Genomic DNA, 23,365 nt, shown 5'->3' with positions numbered 1-23,365 from the left:
ACGTAATTCGAAGTCCGATTTTTGAGTCCCAACGACTTCGAATTAATGAGGTTTTACTGTATTGTTAAGTAGTAGTATACCACATTTTATATTGTAATAGTTGTTTAACAATCTCTAGTCCATTTTACAAGACATAGTTTTTAACAGTATTCATAAGTCATTCCCAATCAGGTACCTGATATATTCCTAAGGCAAAAAGTGGCTGATGATACGTACTATTGATGGGCAAAATATGTACCGTCCAGTGTATTAATTTTATGTTAACATTTTGATAAGGACAAAGTCCTAACTTTTAAGATTGTATTGTATTAAATAGGTGGGAGAACAATAAAAACATACGAGAGTTATTTATACACACCACTTAGTCGAGCAACTCGTCCCCTTTCCCCCAAGTCTTCCCACCCCAAACTTGGCAACATTTTTGCAACGCTACTTTTTTGTCGGAAATTGCCCAGAACAAATCAAGCTGCTTTTCTTTGGATTTTTTCCAATTCTTGAATCAAGTAATCCTGGTGAGGGTCCCATTCAATGGGACCCTAGTCTAGTTGGGGTCTTACCAGAGACTTAAAGGCCCTCTCCTTTACATCCTTACTACAACCCCTAAATACTCTCATAACCATGTGCAGAGATCTGTACCCTTTATTTACAATGATCACCAAAGGGTACTTTCACACCATCAATGCAGTAATTAAAACTGAGAGGACTTTTCCTATTTGTCAAACTCACAACCTGACTTTTAACCCCATTTATCATCATACCATTGTCTAATGTCCATCTCACAACATTATCAAGGTCATTTTTCAGTTGCTCACAATCTTGTAACTTATTTATTACTCTGTACAGAATAACATCATCTGCAAAAAGCCTTATCTCTGATTCCACTTCTTTGCACATATCATTGATATATATAAAAGAAAACATAAAAGTCCAATAATACTGCCTTGAGGAATTCCCCTCTTCATTATTACAGGGACAGATAAAGCTTTGCGTACTCTAATTTTCAGAGTTCTATTTTCTAGAAACAGAGCCACCCATTCGGTCATTCTTTTGTCAAGTCCAATTGTACTCATTTTTGCCAGTAGTCTCCCATGACCCACCCTATCAAATGCCTTAGACAGGTCAATCGCAGTACGATCCAATTGACATCCAGAATTCAGGATATCTGCTATATCTTGCTGGAATCCTACAAGTTGAGCTTCAGTGGAATAACCTTTCCTAAACCCAAACTTCTTTCTATCAAACCAGTTATTAATTTTGCAAACATGTCTTATATAATCAGAAAGAATGTTTTCCCAAAGCTTACATCAATGCATGTCAAACTGACTGGCCTGTAATTTTCAGCTTTATGTGTATCACCCTTTTTATACACAGGTGCTACTATAGTAACTCCATTCATTTGGTATAGTTCCCTCATGCAAACAGTAATCAGATAAGTACTTCAGATATGGTACTATATCTCAACCCGTTGTCTTTAGTATATCCCGTGAAACCTTATCAATTCCAGCTGTTTTTCCAATTTTCAACTTTTTTATCTTACTGTAAATGTCATTGCTGTCATAGGTAAATTTTAATACTTCTTTAGTGTTACTCACATCCCCTATCTGGACATTATCCTTGTAACCAACAATCTTTACATACTGCTGACTGAATACTTCTGCCTTTTGAAGATCCTCGCATACACACTCCCCTTGTTCATTAATGATTCCGGGAATATTCTTCTTGGAACCTGTTTCTGCCTTAAAGTACCTATATTGTACATACTCTTCCATTTTTCACTAAAATTTGTACGGCCACCAATTACGCTTCCCATCATGTTATCCTTAGCTGACTTCTTTGCTAGATTCAGTTTCCTAGTGAGTTCCTTCAATTTCTCCTTACTTCCACAGCCATTTCTAACTCTGTTTCTTTCCAACCTGCACCTCCTTCTTAGTCTCTTTACTTCTCTTTTATAATATAGTGGATCTTTACCATTCCTTACCACCTTTAAAGGTACAAACCTATTTTCACATTCCTCAACAATTGCTTTTTTTTTTTTACGTCGCACCGACACAGATATGTCTTATGGCGACGATGGGATGGGAAAGGCCTAGGAAGTGGAAGGAAGCGGCCGTGGCCTTAATTAAGGTACAGCCCCGGCATTTGCCTAGTGTGAAAATGGGAAACCACGGAAAACCATCTTCAGGGCTGCCGACAGTGGGGCTCGAACCCACGATCTCCCGATTACTGGATACTGACCGCACTTAAGCGACTGCAGCTATCGAGCTCGGTAACAATTGCTTTAAACCCATCCCAGAGTCTGTTTACATTTTTATTTACAGTTTTCCACCGATCATAGTTACTTTTTAAAAACTCCCTCGTGCCTGTTTTATCAGCCATATGGTACTGCCTAATAGTCCTGATTTTTATATCTCCCTTTCTTTCACATTTCTGACTACCACAAAAACAGCTTCATGATCACTAATGCCATCTATTCTCTTTCTCTATAGAGCTCATCTGGTTTTACCAGGACCACATCCAGAATATTCTTCCCTCTAGTTGGTTCCATCACTTTCTGAATCAGATGCCCTTCCCATATTAACTTACTTGCCATTTGTTGGTCATCCTTCCTGTCGTTTGGTTTACCTTCCCAATTGACATTTGGTAAATTGAGATCACCCGCTACAATCACACTCCTTTCCTTATCCTTTCCAACATAGCTGATTATCTTATCAAATAATTCTGAATCAACGTCTGCGCTACCCTTTCCAGGTCTGTACACTCCAAAGACATCAAGTTGCCTATTATCTTTAGAGATGAGCCTTACCCCCTAGAATTACTTGTTTGTCATCTTTAACTTTATCGTAGCTTACAAATTCTTCTTTCACCAGAATGAATACTCCCCATCCTACCATTCCTATCCTATCTCTTCGATACACCCTCCAGTAATTTGCATACAAATTTGTTTTATTTTTCTATTCTACCTTTTCAATACAATTGATTTTGTGTTGTTAGAAAGTCATATTGCTACAACACAACATTAGCAGGGATATGTTTTGCTTGGTTTCAAGCATCCACAGCCTTTGTAATTTATTTGTCATTGTTAATTTGCTTATATCTAATTTGTACTTAATTATGATTCTAAAAACTAAATTTTATAAAAGAACTAGCACTAGTCAATGGATACAAAATAGAGATGGTAATTCGAATCATCAATAAAGTAAAATTCAAATTAGCCACAAATCTCACCCTGGAAAAGACTAAGAAAAATCAAAATACGCAACTTTTACTTACACCAGTCCAGCGATTCATCAAATAGCAAACCCATTGAAAAAACGGGATATACAAATAGCTTTCAAGACGCACAACACCAATAAAAACTTATTCTTTGATCACAACATAGTAAACTCCGACAATAACAAATATCAAGGTTCTGGGATATACAGGCTATCATGCACGCAGTATAATTTTTCGTATGTTGGCCAAACTGGCCGCAGCTTTCTTACCAGGTACATGGAACATTTTAGTGCTTTAAAGCATAACAAATATTCCGCAATGAGTAACCACATGAAAGAAACCGGCCATCAATATACCACAGTAGACAGAGACCTCACAAGAATCAACAGGATTGAAAAAGGGAAGCTAATGACGTAGTTTGAGAATATATATTGCGCCGTTCCCGCGTCCAGGCATGGACACAAGAGATCCTGACTAGCTCTAAATTCAATTGGTTCGATGACTAAGTTTTATGGGTATGGGTTCCGTAAGTGAAAAACGTCCAGGTCGGTTAATGGTAGATTCTAACTAACGTTGGAAGACGTCTCTTACCCGTTACTAGTTAGATACCATACTCTCATTAGCTCTTAGAGAAGTTGTCGTCAACTGAAGATACCACTATCTTATGACTAATACTTATTCTAAGAACACATAGAAAGAGTGCTGAGGTTATACTATCTCACATTTATTTAAATATTAAGTTAGACATTATAAGAAAAATCATCTTAAATTCGACCAATGAAAACTTCTTGAAGTGAGCAATTCGTTGTTATTCCTACAGTCTGTATTCTTCACCAACATCTCAGAAAAATCATATCCTCCGAACTCATCGTAAATAAACGCAATCTAGGATTCTACCATTTCATTTCATGAGTCCATTGATCTTTCAAAATTATAGAATATTAGAAGAAATATTACATAACATTTGGGAATTATAAAGAAACATATGGTTTCATTCGTAGGCAATTCACTTACGAAGTTGGGCGATAATGAAGTAAACTAATATGAATGAAATTAATTATATTTACATGTGCCGTACTGGCAAGAAAATAAACATTAAAATCAAGAATATTAAGAGTGTTGGATGCATCCTTTAAGAAGAAAAAAAATAAAAAAAATTGTATCAATTACTATTTACAATATCTCTGACTAAACTTTCTTGAGAAATAAAGAACGCTTATGGAATCGAGTTGGTGTTCAGATAAGAATTGGAGTTCAAATTGTCCGAATGTCAGTTATTCTTCGAATAAATATGAAATTCAGTTCGTTACTACCTATACCTTACTCATAGGACTGACACATATTTCAATTTACACTAACTGTCTGTCTCGATGCAGGTGTAAAAATTCTCAATAAAAACTATCTCAAAACTTCTCCTGATTTTGAATTGACAAGTACACTTACGTATGTTTCACGGTTTAAATATTCACATTTGCATGCTCAATTGTCTCTTAGTTACTCATATTTCCCTGTGTCACTCACCATAAGCTAAGCTATGTCCAGTGTAAGTCGTAATCACCCTCCAAGTAACGTTATCATAAGATTTAACTTATAAACTTAAGGTAATGTGACCTTAATTTTAGTGAAAAGTATTATTCTACGTGCGTATTTGGTTGTAAGAAACGTCATCATACATACCCTATGAAATTATCATCACACCTACTACTAACGGAAAATCTACTTGGTCAGAAGACACTATCTTCGACTAAAAATAATCCTTTTGGAATAGCTATGTCACCAGTGATTAGTCTAGTAGGTTGAATATTGTTCAGAATAATGTTATACACAGTGAGAGTTTTCAAAATCATCCGAAATAATTCAGTGAAGGCTTAACTATTATCATGACTACATGCATGACTCTCTAGACAATCCTAACATGGATAAAAACATTGCTCTATCAATCTCGGGATCGTATCCTAAGCTATTATTATTATTATTAAAGCGTCTTTATTGTGGCGAAGTTAGGGCTCCCGGCCCTTTCTTACACTTAACCACTTCATGTATATACAATGTATATTTTACATAAAATTTAAACATATGAAATCTTTACAACCTAAAGTATAACTAAAGCAACTAAAGTATCACTAACTAAACTAAGCTATGTGAAAATGCATAGGATTAAGAATTATCATATGGAATTGGCAAGAATTCACTGACACTCTCAGAAACATCATTTGAAAATCACATCATCTCACTTAGAACAACTATGACTATCTCTCTCGAAGAAAATAATAAATATGACCATCATAAATCACTATCATCCTTATACCATATCTATAACGCGTCAATTATTACTCACATTTCACGTATAATAAATCTCTCTCTTCATCATATGCAAATCACTTCATTAAACTGCACGTCAACGTGCCGTGACATTCTTAAAATGCCCTCTTTACTTCCTATCGTCATAGTGCCAAATTTAACTTCATAACTCTGAGTAATCTACTGCCTTATTCCTTCATAAACACTTCCTATTTACGATCTCGCACCGAGTGACTTTGATTAAAATAGTATACACTGGTGTTAATGTCAACTTCACACTTTACTCTTCACTGATAATAATAATAACACTAACTATTTACTCTCACATATGACTGGAAACATTATGGTCGGAATATCACTTGGTGACCACGCCTACTAATGAAATTGACATTTCATATAGATGAATACCTACTTCCAATAATCTCATCTAGACGTTTATCTACGCACTGTCTTCGCACAAATACACATATCAACATATAATTATAAAAGGTAATATTCTCTTACTTACGAAAACGACTCACATAATGGACTTAGCTTTGCTCAAGGTGGTCTCGATGTCTTCTCATCTCCGGTCATCTGAGATTAGGATCTCGTCATCTGGTTCCTCCACGAGTGATCGGGTTCATCGTAGCTCTCCACAATTGATTACTGGTCATCTGGGATGATCAACATCGTATCGCCTCATCAGGATCCAAATAGCGTTGCCTTGCTTCTTTACAGGCTCATAGTGGAATCTCGTACATATGTAACAGAATAATAACAAAATATGTGATTCATTGCTGTCATTCTTCAATTAATATATCTCTTGTGAAGCTCAAATTGTATGGATTTTGCTATGGTACAGTTAGTCCAATATACTAGCTTCAAATCGACTAGGATAATTATTAAGTATTTATTACAATTTGAAAATGAACTTCTTTCCTCTATATTTTTATTGGTGCGAACGCACTCAACAGCTGATCAGTACGTATCTTTTACTATTAAGCGGTATCGGGCAAATTTATTTAAGCTCTGCACCACTTCGTGACGTAGCTCTATTGTAATCTGGTTTATCTCCTTTTATAGTATTTTATCTTTTGCGCAGCGATTAAATCTTGATAACGAGTGTTGGGCGTGTAGCTGCGAATTATATTTTCTTCCAAATTACGGTATTTACTCCAGATGAATAATCTCTTTCAGTCTAGTCCTATGTCTTCTTACTGCTTCAAGGTCTGATTATATAGTGAGTGATGAGCAAATTTTTTTTAAATAATAGGTTTAAATAATGTCCATTTGTCATTCTTTTCCTGCGCCTTCTATACATGGTTCTTTCCATAACTGACTGATGAAAATAATTACCTTTCGGCCCGTATTGACGTTAAATGCATTTATTTTAACATTTTGATCGCAGAGACTCCATGTTTGTTCCTATCAGCTCGTATAAAGAACTGTGAAACGGCACAATATATATTCATTTGGACCATAATTTTAATAAGGGAAAAAACCTGAATGACGCGGTCAAAATAAAAAGTCCGTTAATAGAGCAATTGCCAATATTACTACAAACTTTCAATAATCAGATAATAGTAAATTCTTCAAGACATTTAATCTGAAAACTCCCACCACAGAAATAGACACAATTACTACTTCGATAACCCATAAAGATTCCCCTCCACACAATACGCCAAAGTCCAACGCCCCACCTACCGTTTCCTCCCCTACTCCCACCTCGACAACACATAAAGACTCCTCGTCACACGATACACCAACGTTTAACACCCCACCTAATGTTTCTTCCCCTGAGTTCCCTACTCGCCCTTCACAACAGCTTCTTCATATATATAATACAAGGTGTAGAAACACGAAAGCAAGCAGTCACCGTAATGTGACAAGTACCTCGAGGCAGTGTAGAAGCACTCGAAGGGGTAAGTGATACATACCAATACGATCACTGTGAAAGCACAATAACACACAACATTATCATGTAATTTCCTTTATTACAGATGCACCACCATTAAATATTGTGAGAAAAGAAAACACATCAACACCTCAAGATTTTTGGATTGACGGCCCTTTTGACTAAGCTCTCATAAAAACGAACTACTTCCAATGTAAAATCTGCTCATCAAATCAAGACTAGTTCGAGGAAACTACCAATAGTTGCATTTTACTGTTTACAACTAATAGATTACAGAAGCATGCCTCAAATCAATACATGAAGCAGAATATTTCCAACGCATTTAAGCCTTTAAGCTTTAGACACTATTGAGTTTTAACTGATTTTACGACTCAAATTTTAATACGAGAAGTCAGCTATCAATTGTTTTTAAAAAACAAAGAACTTGAGAAATTTTAGCCAATTCTCATTATTGTGAAGATATTACTGTGTTTGGATGTCAGTGTTATTAGAGTTAACGAATATCCCAATTTTAGCACTGTTATTTAAATTGTTAAACTGTCCATTGTGTTTACAAATGCCTATATTTACGTATTTTACTACTTAGTTTTTAGAATCATAATTAAGTACAAATTAGTTATAAGCAAATTAACAATGACAGGTCTTAACCTTGAGATAAATTACAAAGGCTGAGGATGCTTGAAACCAAGCGAAACATGTCCCTTCTAATGTAGTGTTGTAGCAATATGAATTTCTAACAACACAAAATCAATTGTATTGAAAAAGTGGAATAGAAAAATAAAAAATACAAATTTGTATGCTAATTATAGCAGATTTCAATATGGGATTAGTTACATGCAACACCCTCCAGTTCCATGAGAAAATTTCTGCATCCATTATATCATTTCTTAGCCATGATTCAACTACTATTACAATATCTGGTAAGTATATATCTATTAAATTACTTAATTCTATTTCTTTTTTTACAGCACTTCTACAGTTGAACACTAACATTTTTATGTCATCCTTACTTGATTTCCTGTTCCCTGTTCCCTTAACACTGCTCCCTAGGCCAGCCCGTTTCCCTGAATGTACCTGCCTATAACCCTTCTAAACAAATTACGTAACTTATATGTACCACTGCGGTTTAAGTGAAGACCGTCTGAGCACATTCAGCACTCCTTGTCATATTATGATGTTGACATGTAAAAGATTTCTAGAGACACTAATTTGTTTATGTGCCAAACTTGTAATGTTATTGGTTGTTTCTGCTAACTACTTTTATGTTTTTTTTGGAACTCCAAGTTGCTGGTTTTTTGTCCTATAGGCACTTTCAAATACCACTTCACTGAGCCAGGATCGAACGTGTCAAATTGGACTTAGAGATCATCACTATATTGTGTGAGCCGCTGGGTCCAGCCGCCCAAAAATTCACTTAACAGCTCCCCAATAGGTCCTTATAGAGTTCCGATTTCTCCACCATATGGTAGATTTAACAAAATGTCAAAATTGATACTTAAGCAGTTGAAATAGCTTCAGATCAGAATGCCTGCACATGCTAGCCAAGGCCATACAATAAATAATAATAAATAATAATAATAATAATAATAATAATAATAATAATAATAATAATAATAATAATAATATATGTTCAGTCCGGCAGCGATGCCGTTGGTGGGATCCTCAACAGCTTTGCCATCAGCTTTCATAGATGGCCTAGGCATTACTGAAGAGGCGTACTAGGGAAATGAGGAGTGAGGTAGTTTCCTGTTGCTTTCCTCAATAATAATAATAATATCAGCTAGTGTTATCAGTCTTTCGAATGAAATTGAATATTTAATATATGTTGTCTTTACAATGAACACTTTATCTGTTATTTGCAGGAGAAACTGGAAGCAAGCCTGAATCAGATCAATGATTTAGAACATGAGATCTTGGAGCTGAAGCGCAGCAATCAAGAACTGCAGGCAGAGTTGGAAGATCACCGTCGGGAGAAGCATAATGTCCAAAAGGTGCTTGATAGTGCCTTAGAGGAGAAAAAAAAGCTGACTGACCGCATAAACAACTATACTGTCATAGGTTTGTGTGAGCTTTCTTGATGCTTCATTTATTTTCAGAAGTGATTATCTTACGACAACCCTTCTTTGACAGTGCGTTATGTATGGTTGTAATTGTACAGTTCAGTAGATTTAAAAATTACATGAGATTGACAGTATTTTGATTGATAGTTGCTTTCATTTTGAGGGTATTTGATTCATCAGTTGGTCGTGTGTGTTAGTGTAAAACCTGCCTTGATGATGTGTTCTGTTGTGGTATTTAACAACAACAACAACAACAACAACAAAATAACGACAACAAAACAACAACTGTGAATCAGTCCTCAAAGAAAGACTCAATGCGTGGACACAGTACTACTCTACAAAATCAGAAACTGATTGGGAATCCTACAAAACCCAACGTGCCCAAGCAGCTAAGGTGTTTAGATCTGAGAAACGTAAATATGAAAAATCTCTCATTGAAAAGATAGAACAAAACTTTAGGAAGAATGAAAGCAGAGAGTACTACAGAGCCTTCAAACGCAAACTCAATGGCTATACACCACCATCTCTATGGTTTGAGCGAAAGGACGGCACACTGGCGACGTCTAATGAAGAAAATTGCAGCATTCTGACAGACTACTTCATATACTTAAGTGCTCTAAACCGCAAAGCCCCATTGAGACCAAGGAACCCTTACTCAGGTACTCGGATTCCAGACCCCCCGACAGGGATGAAATCAAGCGTTACATTGCCCGTTTCAAAAATAACAAAGCACTGGGGGAAGACTCAGTAATAGCAGAACTATGGAAATATGCCCCAGAGGAATCAATTGATATCTTACAAAAGCAAATAGAAGAAATTTGGAGCAAGGAGACCCTACCCGAATATTGGAAAATGGCTTCAGTCCTTCCATTACACAAAAAAGGCAGCATGAAGAACATCAACAACTACAGAGGAATATCTTTGCTACCCGCGACTTACAAAATTCTATCACTTGCCATCCTGGAGCGTTTGGAAGCACAAGTCGAACATCAAATATGTGTATACCAAGGAGGGTTCAGAAAAATCGCTTGACAGCCGAACAGATCTAAGATCTCAAAACTGTACGTGTATTTTACATTGTAAAATAATATGGAAAAGCATTCCAAATTTGTATTAATTTCCATAAAAAGAAAAACTTTTTTTTTTTTTTGGACCTCAATATTACGGTCCTGGTGTAGTCTAATCAGAAATGGCTTCAAGATGTGAAATTTTGAGTTTTGTAAAGCACTGACTCTCACTAACGTCTTGCTCCTCGTGTTGTACTTGTGACGTTTTGGTGGAGGGGAGTGGGCCTGAGAAGGCGGGGCTGTGGGCCTGTGATTGGCGCATGGGAAGGAGTTGTGTGTATTAGAGGGAGAACGGGGGCGTAATAAGTTGAACGGCATAGTGGGGGTGCTTGAAGAGGAGGTTTTGAGGACGTCAACTAGTCTTATGTCTTTCAGATTTAACTTATTGAACGAAATTATTAATTGTTCATAAAGAGGGCTTCGGTTGTCTATTGGATCATTTAAGTTTTTATTACTGTTGTATTTTTGGTCCAAGAAAATGTACAAATTTTCGAACTCGGTCATGAGTCTGCCTTTAATACCAATATAATGGTCCGTTATTGGACATTATAAATTTTCCAGCTAACTCATTCTTGGTTGCCTGCGTTTCGCCCTCGTGTGCTAAGTTAGGCTCGTCAGTTGGGACTTAGCACACCACCCAAGACGCAAGGCTAGTGCATACCGTGGAGGCCACTGCATAGGCTATTTGAAGCCACCAGCAGTGCCAATGCACTATGAGAGCCATGTCTCATTTCCAAAAATAGATGCCTGCCTGGCCATCAAAAGATGTAGATGTTGATTCCCACAGGGAACCTAAAATATTTTTCCCGAATGAGTAAATTTATAATTTTTAAAATTTGGAGATCTTGTTCGATTGTGGTGAAACTGTCCTGTGTCCTACATATGGATGCTCATTGCTGAGTGTTTGTTGTGTTTCTGGGCATTAAAATGTTCTGCATATCTAGTTGTGAAGCTTCTTCCGGTTTGACCGATGTACGAACTATTTCACTCAGCGCATTTCAGTTTGTAAATGCCGGAACCCGAAAATTTATTATCAGAGTTTATCTTGTTGTGGTTAAAGAATAACTTTTGATTTTAATTTTGGGTCTTAAAATCTGTCTTAATATCATGTTTCCTTAAAGGGGTAGCGATTTGATGTATGATGGGATTAGTATAGGTAAAGGTTGCGTACTTTGATTTGTTTTTTTCCCTTGGAGGGAGGTTCGTGGTTAATTTCAATTTCACTTTATTGATTATTTTATGTATGATTGACGGATTATATCCATTGAAACTAGCTATTTCTTTTATGGTATTTTTTTTTTCAAGATGACGGTTGACATGGGAATTTTTAGTGCTCTGTACACTAAACTGTAAAATGAGGTTTGTTTCTGTGACTGTGGGTGAAGAGAATTTTGTTTTATGGTTGTAGGAGTGAACGAAGGATTTTTGTAAAATTTGGAAATAGAAATTGTTTAAGGTCCTGGTAATTGTAATGTCAAGAAAATTGATTAAATTATTGTCCTCGTCCTCGTCCTCTTTGGTGAACTTGATGCAGTTGTCTAGGCTATTTAAGTAGGTTAGTATGTCTTCACTATTGTTCCAACATTTATCTATTATTGCTAATGTGTCATCGACATAGCGTACAATCCATTAATGCTAGTTGTTATTTTACTATTTTCGAGATTATCCATGTAAATTTCGGCGAGTATTCCCGAGATGGGATCTCCCATGGCTAGACCTTCTTGTTTGTATATCTTGTTGTTGAAAGTGAAATAATTATTAAGAAGAACGAAATTTAGCAATTTTAAGCATTCTTCTATTTCGAATAGACTTAAGGTGCTGTGTTTGGAAAGATTATTTCGTATGATTTCTATAGTTTCCTTAGGGGGAATGTTCGAGTACATGTTGGTAATGTCGAAAGAACACATTATGTGGTTAGGTTGTAAATTAAATTTATTTAAGGTTTCACATAGTTCTGTTGAGTATTTTTATAGGGTGTTTGTTGTGGAATGTAAAATGTTTCTTGAGAAACTTCTGGAGGAATTGTGAAGTTTTGTACGTCAGACTATTTCGGCTATTTATGATGGGTCGAATGGGAACATCCTTTTTATGTATTTTTGGCAATGATCTAACGGTGGGTAATTTGGGATTCATGTTGATGAGTTTTTGATATTCGTGTTCGTTAAATAAGAAAGGTGAGTTTTTAGGAGTGTTTTTAGACTACGTTGAGTTTTTAAGGTAGGATCTTTAGGATCTTTAGAGATTATTGAGTAAGAATTGTCGGAAAAGGAATCCTCCATTTCTTTCCATATCGTTTCCCACATAACTGATTATCTTATCAAATAATTCTGAATCAGCTTCAGCACTACCCTTTCCTGGTCTCTACACTCCAAAGACATAAAGTTGCCCATAATCTTTAGAAATGAGCTTTCCACCTAGAATTTCATATTTGTCATCTTAACTTTTCCGTAGCTTACAAACTGTTCTTTCACCAGAATGCATGCTTTCTCTCCTACCATTCCTATCCTATGTCTTTGGTACACACTCCAGTTCTGTGAGAAAATTTTAGCATTCATTATATCATTTTTCACCATGATTCATCACCTATTACAATATCTGGTAAGTATATATCTATTAAATTACTCAATTCTTTTCCTTTCTTTACAATACTTATATATTTCAACACTAACATTTTTATGTTAACCCCACTTGATTTCCAGGTCCCTGTAACCTTATCACCACTCCCTAGACTACCCCGTTTCCGTGAATGTACCTCCCTATTACCCTTCAAACAAATTTCCTAACTTATACGTACCACTGTCGTTTAAGTGAAGGCTGTCTGAGAGCAGATCCCTATCTCCTACTCACCCATTAGGATTTAGAAAAATCACTGACAGTTTCTCACATACCCACTTCATAGATTGTGGGTGGGTTTCTATTTTCTGCTGGTGTTTCTGTGTTTATTTGAAGAGGTTGTGAGGGATCTTCGCGATTTAGTAATTTGTTAAATGCTTCTGCTGAAATTTCTGTATTTTTCTCTATTGCTATTAACCAGCTTATTATTTTTATATTTTAACATTAATGGTGGAGGGTCATATCTTGTAGTTGTCTGCTAAATATTTTATAGTAATCTCTTGAGTTTGTTTTCTTGCTATTTGTTTCTATCATTAAAAGTATATCTTTTTGGTATTGGCATTTAACTCTCCTCATTATTTTTTGGGTTATCTTTCCTTGTTTTGTGAGTTCCAAGTGTGATTTTTCCATTTTTTGACTAATACCTTAACCACGCTTGGTGTCTATCTTCCGCTGTTTTATTACATTCATCGTTTCACCATTGGTGTTTTTTCCTTGGATTTATTTGGGCTACTTGTTCAGCTATTTCTTTCAATTGGAGAATAATTTCCTCTAGATCTTCTGTTATATTCAAACTCCAAGTTCATTCTTCATATTGCTTGTTGTTTATCAGTTTGTGAGGGTTGTAGGTTCTCTTCTTTCTTGTATGGAATTTTTTCTTTGTCAGTGGGGTGAATTTAATTTTAATTTTTGTCAAGTAATGATATGATCTGGTATCAATCAATCAATCAGTCAATCAATCAATACTGATCTGCATTTAGGGCAGTCCTATCAGTTGTTTTCCTAGCCTTTTCTTAAATGATTTCAAAGAAATTGGAAATTTATTGAACAATCTGTTCCTCTTAGGATTTTTATGTTGTAGATTTCCCTGTGGTAATTTTTATCCATACAAACATGATCCAGTTGCCGTTCTCCTTTTTTCCAGTCTGAATGTTAGTTTTGATTTTATTTGGTTATCTCTTGAAGTATGTTGACTTGGATATCATGTCATGGTTTCTGCAGAATTCCACCTGTCTTATGCCATTCCTATTTGTTCATCTTTGTGCTGGACTATGGTGTTGATGGAAAGTTTGATTCAAGACGGAAGTATTTTAGTTCAGCATCATCCTGATCTATGTCTTTCTACAGAACAAAGTTGCAAAGATAGGGTGAGATTCAGAAATGAGGTGAAGAGAATTAATTGTTTTAATGTTTGCTTTGTGATAGATCAGAGCATGTGCTTATTTATAATGACATGTTTTTAAATTTTCAGAACATGATCTCATGGTTGAAATAGACCGCCTGACCCAGACCGTCAGTCAACAAAAGCGCAGAATTGCTGAATTAGAGAATAGGACCTTTGATGCTGGCATGGATGGAACGCCAGAAAAGTTAGGCAACAGGAGGATCATATCCTGTAAAAAGGACTCTGGCCGTGGTGGAAAGCTTGATTCAAGACGGAAGGATTTTAGTTCCGCATCATCCCGTTCTATGTCTCTTCCTACAGAACGAAGTGTCAAAGATAGGGTGAGATTCGGAGATGAGGTGAAGAGAATTAATTGTTTCAATGCACCTAGACCTCGGTGCTGTTTGCCTTGTGATGGATCAGAGCATGTGCATGGTCAGATGCATGTAAGTGCATGTTATTACTTTGTTCCTGTAATAAAAGGTATGTGTATAGTAGTGTAGAACTAACTAGTTTGCTTAATATTGTATGTATACTTGCAATGCTTATAATTAGGGACCTCAGAAGGTTGGGAATAAAACATTTCATTATTGATAGAAAAGATACTTTAAAAGTGGGAAAAAGAAAGAACAGTAAAAATAAACAAGAAAAGAGGTGTAAAATGGTAAATAGTTATTTAATAAATAAGTTGAAATAATTTTTAATGCATCATAAAGTACAGTAAACATTTCTTCTGTAGACCTAATAGCAATACTAATAATGGTAATAGGTGTGACCAAAATTCTTGAAAATTTGCTACATCAAAAATTCTGTTCAAAAAATAACCATTTTAGCATGGAGCATATATATGTTGAGTCCTCAGTCCAAGACTGGTTGGAACCTCAACAGATCCACTGTCAGCTTTCGTAAGTAGCCTAGGAGTCACTGAAGATGTATACTAGTGATATGAAAAGTGGGGTAGTGTCCCGTTGCTTTCCATGCTGGAGCAGAAGTTGCTGTTAAATATTGGTCTGCCAAGCTCACTGAAACACACAGACCAACCAAAGCTATGAAAAAAAAATTCCACCAATCATCATAGGAACTATCTGTATAAGAAATGGCGTTACCAGCATCATTCATACCCCATTATTGGCAACGCCAAAGATGGTTTCCTGTCATTTCCCATTTTCACACCAAGCAAATGCTGGGGCTGTACCATAATTAAGGCCATGGTCAATTCCTTCCTAATCCTAGCCCTGTTCTATCCTATCGTTGCCATAAGACCTGTCTGTGTTGATGCAGTGAAAAAAAAAATAGCAAAAATAAATATATACAGTACCTGATCAAAAGTATCCGCGCGACGTAAAGCAACTAGGAAAAAAAAAAGTATCCGGACACCCCTGTGTAATATGGAATTGAACCCTAGATATCACGAAAGGCGAACTTGCCAGTATAAAACGAGGCGGGGATTATTGTGTTGTCAGTAGAGAAGCAGTAACAGTTGAATTGGTTGGTCAGGATTCTCAGTGACTTCGAATATGGACTAGTCATTGGATGTCACCGGAGTAACAAAACAATCAGGGATGTTTCAACCTTTCTAAAGCTGCCCAAGTCGACGGTTGGTGATTTGACTGTGAAGTGGAAGCACGAAGGACCAACCGCAGCTAAACCAAGACCAAGCAGACCTTGTTTAAGGACGGACAGGGACTGACGGGCATTGAGGAGGGTGGTTGTAAAAATAGCAGGAAATCAGCGGAAGGAATCACTCGTGAGTTACAAAGTGCTACTAGCAGTCCAGCCAGCACAATGACTGTACGTCAGGAGTTTAAAAAAAAAAAAAAAATGGGATAGAATGGTCAAGCTGCTGCTCATAAGCTAAAAGTTTCTGTAGTCAACGCTAAGTGACGCTTGAGGTGGACGCCACAGGACAGTGGATTATGGGAAACGAGTGATTTGGAGTGGTGAATCACGCTATACCCTGTGGCAATACGATTGAATGGTTTGGGTTTGGCGAATGCCTGGGGATTGCTACCTGCAATCATGTGTAATGCCAACAGTGAAGTACAGAGGGGGTGGTGTTATGGTATGGGGACGTTTTTCGAGGTTAGGTTGTGGCTCCCTTCTTGCAATTAATAAAACTGTAAATGCGGAAGGATATGGACACATTTTAAATCATTGTGTACTGCGTACAGTAGAGGACCAGTTCGTAAATGATGATTGTTTGTGTCAGCATGCCAATGAACCCTCTCATAATGTTGCATCTCTGAGGCAATAGTTTGTGGACAATAACATTCCTGAAATAAACTGGCTTGCCCAGAGTCCCGGCCCAAACCCAGTGGAACAACTTTGGGATGAGTTAGAACGTCGACTTCGATCCAGACCCCAGCGTCCTTCTCTGGTTTCGGCTCTTGATTAAGAATGGGCTGCTATTTCTCCACAGACATTCAGACACCTCATTGGAAGTGCCCGCAGTAGTGTTACAGCCGTCATAAATGCGAAAGGTAAATCCACCCCATTAATGTCCAATAATAGGGAACGTGACACGGGTAAAGTCTAGGTGCAATTTCAGGTGGGTGTCCGGATACTTTTGATCAGGTAGTGTATAATCAGTCATCACTTGATCACCACTAATCTGTCCAGGTGCCATATTGCCTATCGGTTGTTCACCTAGTCTGGTAAAATTACTTCAAAGAAGTTGGAAATTTATCAAAGATTTCCCTTGATAAGTTATTCCAATCCCTAATTCCTCTCCTTATAAACACATATTTACCCTAATTTGTCCTTTTTAATTTCCACTTTTCCATATTATTATAATCTGTACTTTTAAAAACTCCACTCACTAACGTCGTTCCACGCCATCTCTCTGCTAAAGATAAAAATTTCATTGTTCCGTATTGAAAAGTATCACAGTTAAATTGAAATAATAAATATGGTAGTATTGAATAGGTTGAAGTACCATATTTATTACTAGCAAGATACCCGTGCTTCGCTACGGTATTATACTGAAATTTATAATTGAATGCTTATTGTTTTAGATATATAATCCGCCGAAATTTGCGATCTGACTTGTTTCCTGCGAGAATCCACCAAAATTCCCGATCTGATTCGTTTTCTATTATTTTACGGCATGTTTCCTCCCATTTTTCAATCTTCCTTTCCAGCAATCGATTTCGTACTTCCCGGGCTAGGCTCAGGTATTCCTCCCGGTCAGTTGGGTCCATAAATCTTTGCTATCTTTTCCTATAATCATGTTTAATATGGATAAAATCCTTCAGGAGATCCGGCGTGGTGTCATATTGTGTGCCTTGGCAGCACTGAACCCACGACCGGACTGCATTCTTAGTCATTACCCGTCCAGGAGCCGTTTCCAGCGCGGTCCGCACATTTGACGATGGTCCGGAACATTATTATTATTATTATTATTATTATTATTATTATTATTATTATTACTATTATGTGTTGCTGGAATGGCTGATGACAGAGAAAACCGGAGTATCCGGAGAAAAACCTGTCCCGCCTCCATTTTGTCCAGCACGAATGTCACATGGAGTGACTGGGATTTGAACCACGGAACCCAGCTGTGAGGGGCCGGCGCGCTGCCGCCTGAGCAACGGAGGATCCTTATAAGTACATTAATAACAGTAAAATCAATTGGTCTCACCTCCTTCTACACCCCACCGCCGTTAAGTTTATTTACACCCCGCCCCCCACCCCAAAATTAAAAGAAGGCGTGTTTCTTCATGTTTAATGGAGATTCCAAACACCAATGTTCACGTCTATTACCTTCACTTTTGAGATATAAGTATCCCCATAAAAATAATTTACTTTCTTCACTTCATTTCACACTATCCCCCCCCAAGTAAATTTTCCCGCAAAAAATACTTGTTTCTTTAATAGTAAAGGATCTTCTAAATACCAATTATCATGACTCTAACTTCTTCAGTGTTTTATTTATGTGTCCTCATGAAAGGAATTCAACTCCTTTACACTCCCACCCTCCAAGATGGTTTCCCCCCCAAAACGCATTTTTGTTTGTTTTTAAAGGAGATCCAAATATGAATTTTCACGTCTGTAACAACTTTAGTTTTTATTAGATGTATGTATTCTCATACAATTAAGTCAATTAATTTTTCAATTCTTTCACCCCCCCCCCCCCCCCCCATTCATTGGATTTTCTGAGAATATGTGTTTCTTTACTTTTAAAGCAGATTGCAAAAATCAAATTTCACGTCTGTAACATCTTCATTTTTGAGATATCAGTAGCCTAATTAAAAGAATTCATCACCATTTTCAGTCACTTTTACCCCCCCTCCACCCAAGTGGTATTTCCGAAAACTAAAAATACACGTTTCTTTATGTTTAATAGAGATAAAAAATACCATTTTTCACTTCTGTAACATGTTAAGTTTTTTAGATATACTGTAAAAATTCTCATTTTAAAATTTTAAAATTTCACCCCTTTTGAGTTCCTCTTAAGTGGAGTTTCCAAAAACATTTACAGGAGATTCCAAACACCAACATTTTTGCGTCTGTAACATTTTACATTTTCAAGATATTCTGTAGATATAGTCTTTCAAAAAATTCACCCAAATTTGTCACTCCTGTCTTTAAAGGAGATCCCATATACAAATTTTCAGTTCTGTAATATCTTTCGTTTCTGAGATATATGTATCCTCATTAAAGTCATTCTACCCATTTTTCACCCTTTTACACCCCTCCTATTGGGATTTACAGGGAACAAAAAATATGTGTTCCCTTTATTTTTAGAGGAGATTCTAACTACCAATTTTTACATCTGTAAATTTTAAAGTTTTAAGATGTAGACACACTCATTTTAAATAATTCACCCCCCTTTTCACCCCCCAATATTTGGATTTTCCAAAAACGAAAAAATACGTGTTTCATTACTTTTAAAGTAGATCCCAAATACCAATTTTCAGGTCTGTAATATCTTCAGGTTCTGAAATATAAGTAGCCTCATTAAAGGCATTCAACCCATTTTTCACCCCTTTTCACCCCTCCTATTGCGATTTTCATCCCCTTAGCGACGGAATGTCCAAAAATCCTCTCTTAGCGAGCACCTACATCTTAATATGAATATATCCTCAAAATTTCATTTCTTTATGTCCAGTAGTTTTGGCTCGGCGATGATGAATCAGTCAGTCAGTCAGTCAGTCGGGACAAGTTATTTTATATATATAGATTTCAATTTAACTATCTCTCTGCTAACAGATCAGAACTTACTGCTTTGTCAAACAGTTCACCCCTTACAAGTCTTCCCAACCCAAAATTTGCAACATTTCTGTAACACTACTCTTTTGTTGGAAATAACCCAGAGCAAATTGTGCTGCATTCCTTTGTATACTAACCAATTCTTGAATTAATTCATACATTGGAAATGTACTCTAATAGGGATCGGTCTTACTAGTGACTTGTACACCCTCTACTTGACATATTTTCTACAATCCTAAATACCCTCATAACCATATGTCGGGATATGTAAACTTTATTTACAATCCTGTTAATGTGATTACACCAATGGAGGTTTTCCCTTATGTTAACACCTGGCATTAATTTAATTAAATTTAATGTAATTGCTTCCCAATTTATGGGTTGCTGTTATGACAAAGTATGTCATTCAAGTGTTTGCTTCTGTAGTATTATAAATTTGGCTATTAAACATATGACATTCCCTTCAAGATTGATCCACTAACAATAAAAATTAATAGGGATTGTATAAAGGATTTTACAAAATATGAAGGGTGTCTTTCATTGCCAATAAGGTAAGGCAACATCCTGACCTAACTGTTTCTTCAGACCCAAATTTGTAACACCTCAAGAAAACATAAGTTACAATAATACTGCGTTGTGCTTTCCCTTTCCCTGCCAACGTTTAGGTCAGATAATGTTTCCCGTACTCTAATTCTCTGAGTTCTACTTTCTTGACCACCGGGCGAGTTGGCTGTGTGATTAGGGGTGCGCAGCTGTGAGCTTGCGTCAGGGAAATAGTGGGTTTGAACCCCACTGTTGGCAGTTCTGAATATGGTTTTCCATAGTTTTCCATGTTCATACCAGGCAAATAATGGGGGCTGTACCTTAATCAAGAACACAGCCGCTTCTTTACCACTTCCTATCCCATCATCGCCATAAGACCTATCTCTGTCGGTTTGACATTATGTTAAAAAAAAACACCTACCTTCTTGAAATGTAGCCACCCATTCAGTCACTCTTTTGTCTAGTCCAGTAGCTCTCATTTTTGTCTGTAGTCTCTTATATCATCCCTATCAAGAAGGATGCGGTCCATTTCACATCTTGTATCTGAAATATCTGCTATATCTTTCTGGAACCCTACAAGTTGAGTCTAAGTGCGGCCAGTATCCAGTAATCGGGAGATAGTGGGTTCGAGCCCTACTGTCGGCAGCCCTGAAGATGGTTTTCCGTGGTTTCCCATTTTCACACCAGGCAAATGCCGGGGCTGTACCTTAATTAAGGCCACGGCCGCTTTCTTCCAATTCCTGGGCCATTCCTATCCCATCTTCGCTATAAGACATATCTGTGTCGGTGCGACGTTAAGCAAAATAGCAAAAAAAAAAAACAATAAAAAGTTGAGTCTGACTGGAATAAACCCAAACTGCTTTCTTTCAAACCATTTAGTAATTTTACAAACGTGTCTAATATAATCGGAAAGAATGCTTTACCAGAGCTTACATGCAACACATGTCAAGGTGATGGGTCTGTAATTATCCACTTCATGTTTATCAGCCTGTCGTTCGTAACATAACAGCTACTTCAACATCCTTATGTAGTGGGTTCTAACCCTACTGTCGGCAGCTCTGAAGATACTTTCCCGTGGTTTTCCATTTTCACAGCAGGAAAATGCTGGGGCTGTACCTTAATTAAGACCACGGCCGCTTCCTTCCCACTCCTAGGCCTTTCCTGTCCCATCTTCGCTGTAAGACCTACTATATGTGTCGGGGCGTCATAAAGCAAGTTCTAAAAATAAAAGGTAAAAATAATCCTTATGGAGCCTTGGATACACTTTCTGAGGGAATTTGCTGTAAAACTCCTACAAAGTAGAATTATTGTTAACCTATCTTTCAGCTCGGTACTGCAACTACAAGATTTGCAGAACATCTTCATCTGACACAGAAAAAATTTTATAAATCAGGAGTGACCTTTTGCTTTGCAAAGTCCATGTACAGTGTAGAAAATTCCCCTTTTAAATGTCGAAGGACTTCCATGTGTTTTCATTTATAATGGCATCCCAGAAAAGTTTCTTTAAATTTAAAATGACATGACTATGTGAAAGATATTTAACATTTCTGATGTGTGGGAAGAATAAATATGTCACTTCCCACTCCTGTTTGAAGATCGAGCACCCTCCGGTTCTTAGTTTCTTTTCAAGGCTATCCATAGTTAAAATGCTGCCGTCAGGCGTACATCTTTCATTCTGTCGTAGGTGCTGAGCAAATGCCTAGTAATACCAATATAAATGGTCCGTTATTGGACATTATAAATTTTCCAGCTAGCTCATTCTTGGTTGCCAGCGTTTCGCCCTCGTGTGCTAGGGCGGGCTCATCAGTTGGTACCTAGCACACCTACCAATACGCTGGCTAGTGCATACCGTGGAGGCCACTGTGTAGGCTAACTGGAGCCACCGGCAGTGCCAATGCACTAAGAGACTTTGTCTCATCACTAAAAATTGATGCCTGCTTGGCCATCAGATGATTTATATTGGTATTATAAATTTGCTCATTCAGGACAAATATTTCAGATTCCCTATGGGAATCAACATCTATATCAAATGCCTGGTAAGCGAAGATAAGACAGAGTTACATTGATCCGTGAAATTCTTGTGTGCTGTTACAATGTCCGGCATATGGTTGGTGTGCTGCTGTTCTGGGAGTGCAGCTCTGCTATATACCACCATTCTGTTTTAGTGTTCTAGAACTTATTTGATAACAGGCTAACTTTGCAGTAAAAGTTTCATTACGATTCTTGTGGGACTCAATATCTTCACAAACGTTAGTTATGTATTTATGTTTGTCTTCACAACAATTTAGTTGAATTTCACTAGGACCCAGAAGTTCATGCCTAGAGTTTGTGATTTTTAGCATTTGCGATAAATGCAAAATATGCCAAAACTTTGTCAGTGTATGTGCCTTCATCTTATATGACCCGTACGGGTGGTTTTTAGCGATTTCGAATTTGCGATAAAAATGCAAAATTGTTTCAAAATGCGAAATTATACAATTTATGCGAAATAGATGCGAAACTCCCAGTTTTATACAAAATAAACATATATATTTTTAAAACTATGCATTTTTCTTAAAAATAAGATATAAATGTTGTTATTTAATGCAGGAGAAATAATTATTACGGCGCCCATTGCGATCGTAAAGCAGTAACATGCTTTGACGGACACTTCCATCTTGGTGCACGGAACATCTATAAGTTCATTATCGCAGTTAGCTGGTCGGAGAGATTTATTCTCTTTGTTTTGCAGCCTAACCGATTGATGTCAGATGATACCTGAAGCTATTTTCTCTGTGTACATAGTAACTCTGAGCTGAAATACGGAAAATAAAAAGCACCTCATTTTGCCGCTCGTTGTAAACAATCATGGCGGCATCCAAGCGCGGCATGGATGAGTTTATTCGTAACTGGCTTGAAAATAGTGATGTTGAAAGTGGAAAAGATTCTCTGGAAAGTGAAAATACTTCAAATGACAGTGATGAAAGTGATTCCGATTTCAGTTGCGAGATGATAGTGCCAATTGAAACTATGTGACAAAACCAGAATGCAACAAGAGCGAGTAAGAAGTCTAGTGTTCCTTTTTTTTTTTTTTTTT

The 23,365-nt window shown here is 36.9% G+C and overlaps 1 protein-coding gene across 1 annotated transcript in view; it reads left to right on the top strand.

Moving 5' to 3' along the window:
* LOC136866120 (centrosomal protein of 135 kDa) overlaps window positions 1–23,365 on the top strand; it is a 670,869-nt gene that overhangs the window by 75,261 nt on the left and 572,243 nt on the right. Inside the window, exons 8-9 of the mRNA XM_067142807.2 lie at window positions 9,274–9,469; window positions 14,623–14,981. Of these exons, the coding sequence (XP_066998908.2) occupies window positions 9,274–9,469; window positions 14,623–14,981 (555 nt within the window). The remainder of the gene's footprint in view (window positions 1–9,273; window positions 9,470–14,622; window positions 14,982–23,365) is intronic.

The sequence above is a fragment of the Anabrus simplex genome, chromosome 3, assembly GCF_040414725.1.
Source record: "Anabrus simplex isolate iqAnaSimp1 chromosome 3, ASM4041472v1, whole genome shotgun sequence".
NCBI lineage: Eukaryota > Metazoa > Arthropoda > Insecta > Orthoptera > Tettigoniidae > Anabrus > Anabrus simplex.
Note: the sequence above shows the minus strand (reverse complement) of the source record. Positions and strands in the feature narration are given on the sequence as shown.